Source organism: Amphibalanus amphitrite, unplaced genomic scaffold (genome assembly GCF_019059575.1).
Source record: "Amphibalanus amphitrite isolate SeventyFive unplaced genomic scaffold, NRLGWU_Aamphi_draft 001197F_arrow, whole genome shotgun sequence".
Taxonomy (NCBI): domain Eukaryota; kingdom Metazoa; phylum Arthropoda; class Thecostraca; order Balanomorpha; family Balanidae; genus Amphibalanus; species Amphibalanus amphitrite.
The window spans coordinates 200,001-215,168 of NW_024882691.1; the positions used below are offsets into that span (position 1 = coordinate 200,001).

At 47.7% G+C, this 15,168-nt stretch overlaps 2 protein-coding genes across 4 annotated transcripts in view; one reads left to right on the plus strand and one right to left on the minus strand.

Annotated features, from left to right (window-relative positions):
• The window catches only part of LOC122371040 (synaptotagmin-1-like), a 35,689-nt gene extending 31,966 nt beyond the window's left edge, over window positions 1-3,723 (plus strand). For both annotated transcript variants that reach the window (XM_043347084.1, XM_043347086.1), the window contains exons 8-10: window positions 1-28; window positions 1,627-1,806; window positions 2,796-3,723. The exon at window positions 1-28 is cut by the window's left edge and continues 87 nt beyond it. In XM_043347084.1, coding sequence (XP_043203019.1) covers window positions 1-28; window positions 1,627-1,806; window positions 2,796-2,926 — 339 coding nt within the window. In that variant the 3' untranslated portion in view covers window positions 2,927-3,723. The remainder of the gene's footprint in view (window positions 29-1,626; window positions 1,807-2,795) is intronic.
• A 2,214-nt stretch (window positions 3,724-5,937) lies between these two features.
• LOC122371042 lies at window positions 5,938-7,792 on the minus strand. Of its 2 annotated transcripts, none has more exons than XM_043347088.1 (4): window positions 7,675-7,792; window positions 6,943-7,089; window positions 6,510-6,619; window positions 5,938-6,327 (listed from the first exon to the last, which is right to left on the minus strand). In XM_043347088.1, exons 1-4 carry the CDS (start codon window positions 7,739-7,741, stop codon window positions 6,319-6,321), a joined length of 333 nt encoding a protein of 110 aa, XP_043203023.1. In that variant the 5' UTR covers window positions 7,742-7,792; the 3' UTR covers window positions 5,938-6,318. The 2 variants fall into 2 exon arrangements, with proteins under 2 accessions (XP_043203023.1, XP_043203024.1); XM_043347089.1 differs by having other exon boundaries at window positions 5,938-6,324; window positions 7,675-7,750.
• Between the last annotated feature and the right edge of the window lie 7,376 nt (window positions 7,793-15,168).

Below are 15,168 nucleotides of genomic sequence, written 5' to 3' on the forward strand. Positions count from 1 at the left end.
GACCTGAGGATGCACGACACCGAACTGGGTAAGACGATACAGCGGCCGTCATTGCTTGGCATAATCAATTTGAGGTATACAATGCCTCAATTAGGGCAGGTAAATTCACTAGTTGATTGAATAACATATATGTTTTGTATTGACGAGATCCTTTTTACCAGCATTGATCACGTTGACATCACGTTAATTGGTGTACGCAGTTTTAACCCGCGCCCGGCTGGGGGTCCTGGATTTCCACGCCCTGCTGGGGGGGGGGGGTGTCTGAACACCCCCCCCCCCCCTTCTAACTCGGCTCCTGGGCCACGTAGCGATACGCGGAAGGCGGCGTTCGAAAGAGCGTCAAAAATAATGAGGAAATCACTTCGGTCAATTTTTTGGTCAGGTCAAAGGTCAGGTCACCAGAGGTCATTGAAGGCAAAATTTCGCCGATTTCCAGGTCGAATGTCGACAATTTCCAAGAAGCCAACGCATAACTCGGGAACCAATAGAGCTACAGCGCCGCGGAAAAGCGCATTCGATAGCCCTATTAACGCCCTTTCTGAGTAATTCTCTCAGATTTGACCTAACGTCAACGGTTTTGCCTGCAGGGGGCAAAAACTGCAAAAATAGCCGATTTTTTCGGAAACAGTTTTTCTGCAATAACTTTTGACCCAGGCCTTGTACAAGCTTACTTTTACCGGCATCGTGTTCCTCTCGTCAAGACGCATCGAATGAACTATAACTTGACCTTGAAAGGTCAACTTGAAAATTTGACCTCAGGTCAAGGTCATGACCTGACCGGAAAGGGTCATGTTGCATATCAGTCGATCCGTATCGTCGAGCTGAACACATCTAAGGCGTTTTCATCGCTCTAGCATGCCTCTATCAAAAGTTATTTGCGAAAAACTGTTAGATATCATTCGTGACCTAAGATGACCTCAGGGCATAAACAGGGGTCACGGACGCCATTTTCATGTTCAGTGTGTCTAAACCACTTGCAATTCAGTGTTTGGGAGTGTTTATAATGTCTTTCGTCCAAAAGAGGCGCATTTCAATTTTCTCCCATTGACTTATAATGGGGAGGTCGCAAAATTGACCTGACCTTAGGTCATCGATATCAAAATTCTGAGATATACATTTTGTACATGCTATTGCTCTTAGCAATCGCTGAATGTTTCAAAGCGATCGGTCACTCGGTGTAGCTATGACAGACATTGAAAGTTTTTATGAGGTGAGGTCACTTCAAGTGACCTGGTGACCTGACCTTGAATGACCTTAGTCTGAAATTTTCACAACATGTGTAGAATTGATGTATGATAAGGTGTACCAAAAACGGCGGCGCTCCGCGCCGCCGTTTTTGAGATATTTGCGAAAAACCACAAGGGGGGGTGTTCAAACACCCCCCCCCCCCAGCAGGGCGCGGGTTAAACACGTCAAGGTTTTATAGAACGAGAGAATAAATGGTTGCAGAGAATAAGTGGTTGCAGCCTTGTTAGCTACCGAGGCATCATTCAACTGACATTGACGTCATGCAAATTGATGGATTTAATTTTGAGCATCCTCAAGTTTAATAAAGAAGAGAGAATAGTCTGGTTATTACATTCTCAGCAATCAGTATTTTCATTTGCCGTTTCTTTCTGCCGCCAGTGTCCATGTTCGTGAAACTCTCGTGGTACGAGAGGAAGCGTCTGGCCCGGACCAAGAAGTCTCGTCCCTGTAAGCACACCAGGGACCCCCAGTTGAGCGAGCGCTTCACTCTGGCCGTACAGAGGAGCTTCCTGTCCGACGTCTGCCTGGTGGTCACCGTCTGCGCCCGAAACAAAATCGGTGAGATATTCAGTGGCCAATAGGCAGAATAATTTGTTAATTGCTGTTTGGTGGCCAAGCCCTGAAGCTTTAGCAAACCTAGGTGTAGTGCAAACAGCAATTCCATACATAGAAAGTTATTAGTTACGCTTTACAGCGAGAGCAATCAGTGGTCAATTCAGAGGACAAATATGACACAGAAATCGTTGATTCCACTTAAAGATCAACAATGGACAGTAATTGCATACAAAAGCCCAAAGCGTGTTCCCTCGATGAAACTCACGGAGTTTTTCTTCACTGTGAAGCCTAGTGACCCAGTCTGATCCTCTGTATACGATGAAATTTTCCCGGTTTATGGGCCGGCAATAACCTAGATCAAACAGAACAAAGTCGAAATGTCGGGACGGGGGAAGCTTACAATCAACGTTGTATCTGAGCGGTGAGCAATCTACTGAATTGCCTACACCAGTCATGCTTAGAATCAGTTACTGCCGTTACACAACTCTGTTTACAAGAATTTATCGTCGTGTGTGAAAACCACCTGATAAGAAGGGTTGTATATCAAAATGATTTAGTCCCCTCTTGAAAGCGTGAACAAAGAGCGAGCATCGTTAAAAGCACGGTAGATAACAACTGAAAATGCATGCCACCCTTTCGGATCTTAAACATGATCTGCCTTTATGACCCAAAGAAATCAACCCTGACCATCCACCTGAAGCCATCTGAATCATCCAAATCAACCCTGAATCAACCCTGAGGGATCTTCCTCCGACCTGAACCTAGATAACCTTTCCTGACCTGGCCTGACCCCATACGTCAACGTGATGTGACCTGCCCCAAAAATAAGCCTACTCCCAAAGGGATCTATAGCATCACCATACACTTGACACGCCCCAGTCTGTAAAAACCCTTTCTGATTTAACGTGACATGACCTGACCTGGTGTGCCCTTACTTGACCTGATCTGGCATGCCCTTCGATGACCTGACCTGACCTGAACTTTAACGGCAGGTGTTCGTCACACGCTGGGTCGATGCTGTATCGGTCCCATCACCTACACAACCGGCACCGGACTGCAGCACTGGAATAACATGCTACACTCGACCGGCAAGGCCATCAAGATGTGGCACGACCTCACGTGACCTCGGGTCAGCGGTAGTGACCTTCGGTCAACGGTCGTGACCTATGGGTAATGGGTCGTGACCTTGGGTCAACGGCCGTGACCTTGGGCCAACGGCCGTGACCTTGGGGCAATGGATCGTTATCGTGATCTGAGGTCAGAGAGTCTTGGCCTTAGGTTAGCGATTCGTGACCTTTGGTCAACGAGACATGACATAGGATCGTTCATCTGTGACCTCTGTTGACCTCATGCGCTCGCTGTTGCCCGTATCTGACTTAATGCGACCTGAAACTATTACTAGCCTGCCTAGTCCAGTAACAATACTAGCCTGCCTAGTTCAGTAACAATCTGGCCAGAAGGGCCTGCCTTTGGATTGCTTTAATAGGTATCAGTGCGTCTCCTCTGAGACCGATATGTGGTGCCTTTGGATGAGTGAGCAATTAAATGAGTAACGAATGAGTAATGAATAGTAATGAATGAACGGATGGAAGTGAAACAATGAAAGGATTATTGGAGGGCTTACGGTGCGTGCTAACTATGAAGCCATTCCGATGAGCTGGTATTATTGAATGTGATAAGACATCCCATGTGCAGGTGAAGGTTTTTGAGACTGCGACGATGTATGCGACAGTTATCTACAACAGTTGTTTGTGCCAGTATATGTGACAGGACTCTCTGATAGTGTCATGACCGTATCATATTTTACCATGTCGCATGTTTTTCATGTAGATATGATAATGATGTGAAAGGTGTAATGGATAAGCCTGTGAAGCAGAGCGTCCATTTGTGCCACCTGCTGAATATATGACATATCCATAATTTACATTAGTTTATGCAAGCACCCTATGAAAGCAAAATTTACTTAATTGAACTTTGAAGTAACCTACCGGCTCATTTCAAAACGTCTGCAAAACAAGGTCTGATTACGACTTGACTTCTCCCCAGCTTCCCATAGCAATGAGATATGTTCTCATTTTAAAACCACTGCAAATTTATAGCACAACCGTCGATCTAAAACTCTTCATATCCACTCTTCACTCAACGACACCAGCTTTACAAGTTGTGCCGAGTTTTCTGACCGGGTCAAGTTCCCGCTGTTCCTAGGTGGCCTTTGCTCCGCTATGATCCTGCGATAGCGCCAACAATAAAGCGCCATTCCCGTGACGTCATTACGGGAGAACGTCCGATATTCACTGCCACAGATTATGAAAACACATTGTCGCTGGCAAACATCAAAGTAGAACAATGGCGCAAAGTTTGGGTTGCGCATACCCACAGTTATCAGACGATCCAACTTGCATTTTTGTGTTTATTTTTTGGCTTTAACAGTAAACCGCAAAACGTAACAAAACAACAGTAACAACATCATGCACGCGTCATCAGAAGTTTACACCTCTGCCGTTCTGATAAACTGCGTAGTGCTGCCCCGCGCTGCCCCGAAGAAGCGGCTGGTAGGCACGCATGTACCCAAAACTGTTCGGAAATGCCGGAATAAACGCAAAACTCCACTCGGGGTTGGCGAGCTGTGAACTAATGCCTGTGAAATGAACAAAGGGGCAAGCGTGTTAGTTTCATGATAGCAGTGGTAATTGTGACATGCACCATTAATAAATTGATGTTCAGCACTTCAGGGGAGGCTCATGAATGTCTTCAGCAGTTCCCTGGGTGCAATTTGATTAAGTCTTTTGTCAGATAAATCGAATGGCAATGCATAAGCTCAATCACAATGCCAGAAAAAGGCGGACAACGCCTTCGCACAGCTTTCATTTTTCAAACACTTACCAGTTTTCGATGCATTGTTGTTGTTGTTGTTGTTGTTGCTGCTGCTGCTGCTGCTATTGCTAACGCTGCTAGTGATGCTGCTACTGCTGCTGCTGCTACTGCTGCTAGCAACTCTGTTACTCAAGCTGCCTCCACTGGCTCTGACACCACTGATGGAGCCTCCGGACACCCCACGTGACGTCAGAGAGCTACACCTGAGTCGCGTACAGCTGTAGGTTCCATCAGAGAGGCAGCGGCATGTATTGCAGGCGATCATTCGGACGGTCCCGAACACACATCCGGTGGTCTTCTGATTTGGTTTGTCTGTGAAGGGACAGGGGGAAAATAACTGCAGATTAAATTTGATGAGGTTTGCACTGATAAGAGGTTAAATATGATTCCAGAATGCTTCATTTGGCACTTTTTGATAACTGATAACTATTATTTGAGGACGTCGATGATTTCCCCGCCTAACATCTGGTTTACGACGCTGATTACATTGCTGATCAGTTTGCACAACCACCTGCATTTCAGCAATCATCACTTAACAAACGTCACTTCCATGCATTTGCATCTATCGAAAGCACAGTTGCATGCATATACAATATACATGCCAGCATGCACGTCATAGATTCCAGCACTACATTTTGATCAATTGACACCTTTGAAACAACTGATACATTTGAACAGTATCACTCCGCCAAACGCTCCAGCGGCAAACTTACATTGAGGACGGGCCTCCACTAGTGATCCCCAAACCAAAATGAGCACCACCACTGCAGCAAACAATCTCACTGCCATGCTGACGTCTGTGTCAGGCTTGGCTACAACCACCCACCCCTCACGACCCTCCGTGTCCTCTAATGCGGGAGTTCGCGGGCGATGAACCTATGCCACTTAAACCATGACTGGGCGGGTTTGGTGGGCGGGAACCGGGGCCCGCCTCAGGGCAAGGCCTAGTTTTTATCGGACGACAGGGACTGGGACCAGTGTTGGGGTGAATGGGGAAGATGGGGGAGGAGGTATTGTTGTCATTCGGTTCAATGGTTCTTTTAGCCAGAAGTATACCAGCCACATCAAGTAGTTCATGAGCGCCGATGGTTATCATAACCTTCTGTTGTTAAATTGCAATATCTCCTGCGGCTGAGTTTATGTCATTTTCTATCGATATCTAAAGCAAACGTCGCAGCAGATGGAATGATGATAAATAAGGGCTTCCGTATACTTGACTCTGGCGATATCCCACGAAGTGAAAATGGTTGCAAACGAAAATGAAAAACATCCATTTATTGTCATCATATGATTAACGACATCCGTAGTGTTGCATATCTCTGAGCGCAGGTGACGGTAGGTCATGGGAATGATCAGATGGGTGAACCCTCCTCATTAAAAATATAGCAATAACAATATCATCATGATGTGTCAACATACACACAAGGTGCGGCAACAATGTTGTCATCTCCAACGTTACTTGGGTGCCGAAGAAATATATTTAATTAGAGCACATAGCAATGAAGACTGAAGGATTGACTTCGAATGCCAGATGATTTCTTGACGCTGTGAAGTTCCAGCATATATGCATGCGATGGCTTTTTTCAAGCAGTCGCTCCGGCGTCGTTGGCCTCTCCTCCCGATTACTTATTCATCATGATATTATCCCTGCTGAAACAGAACAAACAATTTATTTTCAGTTACATTGTGGTTTTTGGACGAGTATACATTTTGAAATTATGATTCAACGAACTTCGATCATTACATCACGGCAAGGTGGGACGAAAAGGCCCATGGAAAGTTGTGTACATACATACAAAATACAAAAAAGAAAATCATAAAAATATAATTACCCTGAAGCTTCCAAGCCTTCCGAAGTTAGGGGGGAACCGGCTTCCACCTCCGGGAAACCTTCCCGGAAAACTTCCCGGGAAGTTTCCGGGAAAATTTACTGGCAGTGGACCTGCGAAGAGAGACAATTTGTTATCGCTGAAAGTCTGCATAGATGAGAAACAAATCCGTCGCAATGATAACACAAACTTTAAAATAAACCTCGTATTATTTCATAAAAATAAGACCAATCAATTTCATATCAAATCAAATATCTACAAGTTCAAATTTCACTAAAATGTTATCAAGCCGTAACCCTCTGAAACAATCAATCTCCTTTTTACTCAACAAATTAAAAAACAAATGCACCATACATGACTGACAAGTGACAATCAACAGTAGCATGACTAAAACAAATAAGTATCCTCCCACAAAAAAAAAAAACAGTGGACTCACGCGGGCGCGGCCTTCCTCCGCCGGAGGCGCCTCCTCCGACACAGGCCTTCAGCGTACAGCCGAGGACCCCGGTAGAGGAGCACGTGCACGTGTTACAGTCCCTCTGTACCACACTGCCCGGACGGCAGCGGCTCGAGCCGCCTCCGACTGGTGGTGAGAGGAGGGGCGGGGTAGGTGAGAGAGGGATGGGGTAGAGAGAATTGTCAGAGAGAGGAATAGCAGTATCAGTAGCGGCGGAACACCTTCAATTAGGGGGGGGGGGGCACTGCCGACTTTTGGTCCCATTCTTTCCATGCAACGCCCATAGGGCTAATGTTAAAATGCCAAATCAAAAGGGGCATGGTGCCCCAGTGCCCCATCCATCCCCACCGTTCCGCCGCCAATGAGAGTATGAGACAGAATAATCATAGTCCAACAGCAAATGGGAAAAGTTCCCGAAACGAACATTTCCATGGCATCGAAATTATCCTAATACATAGCAACACGTATAATCAAGTGCGAGATACGAAGATAAACTTGAAAACAGATTATTAGCTACAATAGCATTAGTAACAATATCCTTTTGTAATTGAATGTCCTTATAGGTATCCAGCATAAAAGCACGAATCTTACCATAAGCAATACAAAATGTTAGGTATGAGACATCGCTCACTATTGCAAGCACGAGGCACCAAAAGCCTTTCACTACCAAAAGCGCCATCAAAATAAGAACATTGTGTAGCCGTTACTCACATTGTGGTGCTGCGCCCGCCAACACCAAACAACACACCAAAACCACCAATATCATCACACTCTTCATCTTGCAGTGTCTCTGCACCCTCTCAGCCTCCTCGTCTCACTAACGAATGACGATGAATCCCAGACGAGTCACGCATTTATATCCCGTCAGGCTGCAGAGCCGTGGCCGCGGGGAGGAGGGATTCCCAAGAACCCCCCCCCCCCCCGGACCCCCTCCCTCTTCTATCTTCAGACCAGACACCAAACGTGCGGTTCTTTCCCACCCATCCCGCCTCCTTCGATCAGCCGTGAGATAGTCACGACATGTCTATTAGCCGTTCGTGACCTGACTACAATGCCGTGAATAGGGACCGTTCACAGCTGACTGGAGGGCCTGGAAAACACGCCTCTGGGTGACGCCCTCGGAGGGTTCCGGGCGGTTGTCGGTGTTTTGTCCGGTGTGGTCTGAAGGTCATTGTGAGTGGTGGGCTAAGGTAGCCCGACATGCAACCATGCATCTGTTGTTTATCTCATATGCAACGCATAATTCAACTGGTGAACTATCGCATAGGAAGTGAAGTCGGTTTCCGACAAGCTAAACCAGCGATGATACGTTCTTGGATAGGCGACTTATTGCATCTCTGCATAAATCATAAAAATGAAAAGGTTAACGACCCAGCATTTTATGCGCAATTCGTTGCAGTTCACTTTTTCATTTGGCCTGTCAACAAAGGCACTGTATGACATATGGGACCTACAAGTTGAGCCTGGGTCTCACTGTTCACCACATGAAAAACATAAATAAAACGATCTATCTATATTATAAATCCTAAATAATCCGCCGCCGCCCACGCCGTGTGCGACGTAGTCACTTTGTAGCGCTTATTGCGGCGGCGTCCGTTGACCTACGGCCGTGAAATTTTACAGCGATGTGGGCCACCTTTACACGTAGGTCGTATTAAATTTTGGACATGATGCGGCCGGGGGTGCGCCCTTGGCGCGTGCTCGCGTGCCCATAGGGTTAACATTAGAATCGGCAAAAACACGCTATTGCTCGGGAACGGTAAGGGCTACGGGGGTGAAATTTTCGCTGCAAGTCGAACGCGTGCACTCATTTGACGTATTAAATTTTCGAGGTGGTGGGTTCAGCGGTGTGCACGTGGTGGGGCCGCGACCGGCGCCGAGCAGAGGGCACGTGCTTTAGGCTCAGTTGTTCGCTTAAAAAACTGAGTGGGCCGGCAGGTCATTGACCTTTGACAACGAAGGCCGACACAAGGCACCGCTGGCCAAGGGGATTCACCAGAAAATACAATTAATTTATTTTTGCAACATCTCAGCCGTTTCTGGGCCGATTTAGCTGAAACTTGGACTGTCGCTGGTAGTGTAGGGTAGGGTAGGGTAGGGTAGGGTAGGGAGAGAGAGAGAGAGAGAGAGAGAGAGAGAGAGAGAGAGAGAGAGAGAACTGTATTTACGGACTCATGGTCCAATTGTAAATGAGATAGAACCACTTTACACTGCTAACAGTGCCCGATTCCACACAGCCCTATATCTAGAGCGTATGCTCACATCACTGTTCACAAGAGCGCTCAAAACAGTGTTTTTGGTCAAACCGAGCCTTCGGAGAAACATCCATGATGACTTTCTGAACATAACATCAAAGCTATCAATGCCTTCGCGAACATGCATTGCAGAAGCACTACAGAATCTTTCGTAGCCAAAAAACATTCGAGCAGCATTATTCAGGCAAACCTTAAACTTGTTGATAACAGACACATTGAACACGTGCCAAAGGTGAAGGCAATATACAGTGGCACAATAGGACATATACAGAAACTTCTTCACCTGATACGAGCACATCGAGAATTTCCGAATCAGCGAGTTCGTTCGACAGCACAGTAAACGATATTGCTGCTGGATTTCCAAATTGTAGGGTAGGGTAGGGTAGGGTAGGGTAGGGTAGTGTAGTGTAGTGTAGTGTAGTGTAGTGTAGTGTAGTGTAGTGTAGTGTAGTGTAGTGTAGGAGTAGGGTAGGGGTAGGGTAGGGTAGGGTAGGGATAGGGTTGAGTTAAAATAGGGCCTAGGGTAGGGTACGGTAGGGTAGGGTAGGGTAGGGTAGTGTAGTGTAGTGTAGTGTAGTGTAGTGTAGTGTAGTGTAGTGTAGTGTAGTGTAGTGTAGTGTAGGAGTAGGGTAGGGGTAGGGTAGGGGTAGGGTTGAGTTAAAAAAGGGCCTAACATACAAAAGACTTGGACACTCCGCAACTATCGCTATTATATTAAAAACAGCTACCCAAATCTACCCAAATAATACAGCTAAAATACAAGCCACTCACCCAAACTAATGCATCCGTCACATATAATTAATCAAAACATACAGTTATCGCGCAAACCTGTACCTCTAGTCTATATTATAAATCCTAAATAATCCGCCGCCGCCGTGTGCGACGTAGTCACTTTGTAGCGCTTATTGCGGCGGCGTCTGTTGACCTACGGCCGTGAAATTTTACAGCAATGTGGGCCACCTTTACACGTAGCTCGTATTAAATTTTGGACATGATGGGGCCGGGGGTGCGCCCGCAGCGCGTGCTCGCGTGCCCATAGGGTTAACATTAGAATCGGCAAAAACACGCTATTGCTCGGGAACGGTAAGGGCTACGGGGGTGAAATTTTCACTGCAAGTCGGACGCGTGCACTCATTTGTCGTATTAAATTTTCGAGGGGGTTGGTTCAGCGGTGTGCACGTGGTGGGGCCGCGACCGGCGCCGAGCAGAGGGCACGTGCTTTAGGCTCAGTTGTTCGCTTAAAAAACTGAGTGGAAACAGACCCGGCAGGTCATTGACCTTTGACAACGAAGGCCGACACAGGGCACCGCTGGCCAAGGGGATTCACCAAAAAATACAACTAATTTATTTTTGCAACATCTCAGCCGTTTCTGGGCCGATTTAGCTGAAACTTGGACTGTCGCTGGTAGTGTAGGGTAGGGTAGGGTAGGGTAGGGTAGGGTAGGGTAGGGTAGGGTAGGGTAGGGTAGGGTAGGGTAGGGTAGGGTAGGGTAGGGTAGGGTTGGGTAGGGGATTGTAGGGTAGCATGGGTGTCGATTTGTATACCTTTGGGGGTGCTGCAGCACCCCCAACGCTCAAATGAGCACCCCCAATGGTTTTCCGGGCACCCCCGAATGTTCCAGTTAGCACCCCCAATGATTTTGTCCCTCAATAACTCCCACTACCTAACTCTGCTTGAAGAAAATAATTGGTTCTGCAGTCTTTCACTACTAAAACTAAAACAATTACACAACTTGCAATGCATGAAATAAAGATGTAAAGAAAAGAAAAGTTAGTTTTAAGAAGAAGGGCGAAAAAAAAACGGTAAGTTGCAAAGACACTGGTGTGGGTCCGTCGTACACGGATGTCGGACCCTTAGAGCTGCTGGCGCGTACCCTTTACAAGCCGGCAGGGGGCTCCAGAGACCGGCGACGGGCCCTCAGAGGCCGACAAAGGGCCATCAAAGGCCGGTGGTACCTTAAGAAACCCTGTGGGGTCGTCTTTAGAGACCGGCACGGACTCAGCGCCGATGGGGCCCTCAGAGTAGCCGGTGTGGGGCCTTCAAATGTCACCGGTGGGTGGCCGTCACATGCGCACTTGTGGGGCATTTAGAAGCTACGATGTTGGGCCCCCAGAGCCGCCGATATAGGGCCTTAAGAGGCACTAGTGTGGGGCCCTCAGATATGGCAATGTGGGGCCCTCGGAGCCGCCGGTGTGGAGGGTTCACAGTCGCCGGTGACGGCCCTCACAGGCGCCGTTGTGGGGGCTCTCAGAGACACTGGTTTAGGGCCATCACAGGCGCGCGTGGGGCCCTTAGAACTGCTGTTACGGAACGGACCCTTCATAGGCCGACAAGAAGATATTAAGAGGTCACCGGTGCCTTCAGGAGCCTTGTGGGGTTCTCAGAGACTGGTATGGTGCGCTCAGACGCCGCTGGGATCCTCCGAGTCACCTGTGTGGGATCGTCAGGGTCGCTGGTAACTGACAAGGGCCCTCAGAACCGCCCATGTAGGGTTTTTAAAGCCATTGGTGTAGGGCCTCAGAGTTAGGGGTGTGTGGCCCTTAGAGACGCCGGTGTGGCGCTCAGGGGCGCCGGTGAGGGCCCTCACAGTCGCCGTTATAGGGGCCCTCAGAGAAATGGGTGTGGGGCCATTACAGGCGGGTGTGCAGCTCCTAGAGCTGGCCCCCTATAGGCCGGTTAGGACCCCCAGAGGCCGGCAAGTGGGCCTCAGAGGCTGGCTTGGGGCCCTTATGGAGATCTTAATGTTGGTACTTGTGGGCCCATAAGGTGTTCTTACGAGCCCTGTGGGGCCCTACTTAGTCCAAATATGGCCAACGTGGACCCTCAGCGGCCAATTGGCGCCGCAGGGCCCCTCAGGCCCGAATAACCCGAGGGGCCCCTGAACCTGATGGGGGGGGGGGGCATGTGCCTCACGGGCCCACCTGGCTACGCCACTGACTGGAAAATCGTAAACCCATAAATATCGAAATGCGATCACCTGTCATTATCAGAGATTATTGTGATCGTCTTATTACCGCCAGAGCTTCGTAGCTACCGTTCCCTCCGCGCAATATCCGCTCCTGCGGACCGCAGGGGCTGCTGCACCGGTGCTAATCGCCGTCATCGGTTACTGTCGCCTTATTACCGAGGTGCCGGGGCTGCAACCAGCTGCCGGCAAATGTACGACTTTTTTTCGGAAACATATTTATGTAATAAGGTAGCCAAGTACCTACCAGGACGAGCAAAATGATGCTGAAGAACGTTCAACCTTTGGGAAATATTAGTGGAAATCCCGGGATTATCAGTAGGGGAGAGTGGGGTGGGTTGTATCAGTTTTTACTCCGAAACCCATAACCTCGTAACTATCCGTGATAAACTCATTATTTCCATACTATCCCCTTCCTTGATTCTTCTGCTTTTTTTGTGCAAAGTAACTTTTCCGCTACCTCTACCAGTTTTTCTTCTACGGTCTGCCGAATAGAACAATGTTTTTGATACAACTTGCCCCATGGCTTGGGTGAGTTGTATCACATGGTGGGGTAGTTTGTTATATCACTATTTCACGTTTCAGGGAGTGTGCTTGCTACTGGTTTTGAACATAACAGCAACATTAAATGGGGTTAATACAATGTATAGATATGCTCAAAGGCTTCACTTTATTAGACCAAACTTAGGTCAATGCAATCCCAACGAAACATCAACACTGAGAAAAAAAATTGACTCCATATGGGTCAAAACTCTTGAAAATGCTCCCCTGAAAACTCCTGAAAACCATCGATAACACCCTTTCCAGCAGAGTTATTGAGTGTGTTCTAGGGTAACTTTGAGCCTTCCTCATTTTGCGAAAGAGTTTTCAAGAGTTCTTAATGGATGACGAAATGACTCCATGTGTGACACCCCATAACTCTGTGACGCAGCTCTCCATTACTCCCGAAAAACTTTTCCCGAACGTTCCGACAGGAGTAAAAGGGGAGTTACGAAGGGGTTTTAGCATACGTCGCGAGGCTGCCGGTGGCCGCCATCTTTTGCGCGTATAAATAGTATACAGCACGTTGTGCGGGGCGGCGGGCGAGGTGTTAGTGAAGAGCGTGTTGCCTTCGACGGACCTGACCTATACAGTGACGGATAATTGGACATTTCTTTGGATTTAAAGGTAAGCTTATCTGTATTTCTCATCATGCTTTTATAGTGCAAAGTGTTATAATGCTGTGATGAGAACATATGGTAACCCCATGTTCTTGATGAGCTGGAATGGTCTCAGTAAGGGTAATTGATTTGTTTCGTTCCTGAGTGAGATAAAGATCGGAAACAGCATGCTCTGAGTTTCTAGGTATTGGCAAATATCATACATTATTTCCCTCGAATAAATTGGAAAGTAAGGATTACACAAGCTTTACACGTCATGGATCCTTTGTTATTGTCCGATTGTTTTAATATCCATGTCAATGACAATTATCAAATTTGAAGGGCTTTTAAAGCAGAGCCAGAAAAACTATCTTGGCATAAAAGCCTTGATTTTCCTAGCCCCTATAAATTGCCCTTTAGACTTTCACTGAAACTTAACTTATCAAAATTGTAGTGCATAAAAAGTATTCTAACTTTGCAATCTCTTGTTTTCATTATTTTGACATTATGTGCCGAAATGCAGTATCAGTGCCAACACGTCAGGCTGCGTGTGTCTCGTCTCGTCCATCTTGTCTCATCCATGCCTACCTCTCAGTCTCCTCCCTGATTTCTTCCTTCCATCTTTCCTCGCTTCCTTCCTCACTCCTTCCTTCCTCTCCCCTCTCTCTCTCCCTTTCTTTCTCCCTCTCTCCCTCCCTCCCTCCCTCCCTCCCTTCCTTCCTTCCTTCCTTCCTTCCTTCCTTCCTTCCTTCCTTCCTTCCTTCCTTCCTTCCTTCCTTCCTTCCTTCCTTCCTTCCTTCCTTCCTTCCTTCCTTCCTTCCTTCCTTCCTTCCTTCCTTCCTTCCCTCCCTCCCTCCCTCCCTCCCTCCCTCCCTCCCTTCCTCCCTCCCTCCCTCCCTCCTTCCTTCCTTCCTTCCTTCCTTCTTTCCTTCCTTCCTTCCTTCCTTCCTTCCTTCCTTCCTTCCTTCCTTCTTTCCTTCCTTCCTTCCTTCCTTCCTTCCTTCCTTCCTTCCTTCCCTCCCTCCCTCCCTCCCTCCTTCCTTCCTTCCTTCCTTCCTTCCTTCCTTCCTTCCTTCCTTCCTTCCTTCCTTCCTTCCTTCCTTCCTTCCTTCCTTCCTTCCTTCCTTCCTTCCTTCATCCCTCCCCTCCTTCCCTCCCTCTACTCCTTCCCTCCCTCCCTCCTTCATTATTTCCCTCCTTCTCTTTTTTCTTTCTAACCCATTTCCTCCCCTCCCACGCAATGTTAAGTGTACGTATAATTTCATGGTTATTAACATTTTGCAGGGGATGAGCTGGAGAGCCTGCAGTGCATCCCGCAAGACACGTCGGAAGCCAACGGAGGCCCGCAAAATATCCATCCCACCATCGTGAAAGGAGAGCCGGACGAAGAAGACGCAGTATTCGTCGAGGCCCAGGAGGTGGTAGCGCACCACCAGACCAAGCATTCCTGCTGTGGTAGGCCGCCTTTTGGATTTTTTACATCAAAACTCGCGACCGTGTAGCATATGAAGTGAGATCCCCGGAGAGCGTGCCGCGGCGGGATGTCGGAAGCGTTTGTCAATTTTTTAAGCCTCCCACCGCCCCGGACTATGAATACACATTTCTTGAAATATATTTTTTTACCTGTGCTTCGGTACACGAGCTTTGGGTGGTTACGCTATTCGTCCAATATTTATTTTCGGGGGGGGGGGGCTGGAGTGGAGTGATGGGAAGTTTGGGTGAGTTTGATGGGGACTAACTAGAGGTATACCATGAAGCTGTAAACGGAGTTTTGGGGAATAATGGAATGGAGTAATCGGGAGTAATGTTGAGGCAGTAAGAGAGTCATTGAGAGTAATGGAAGGG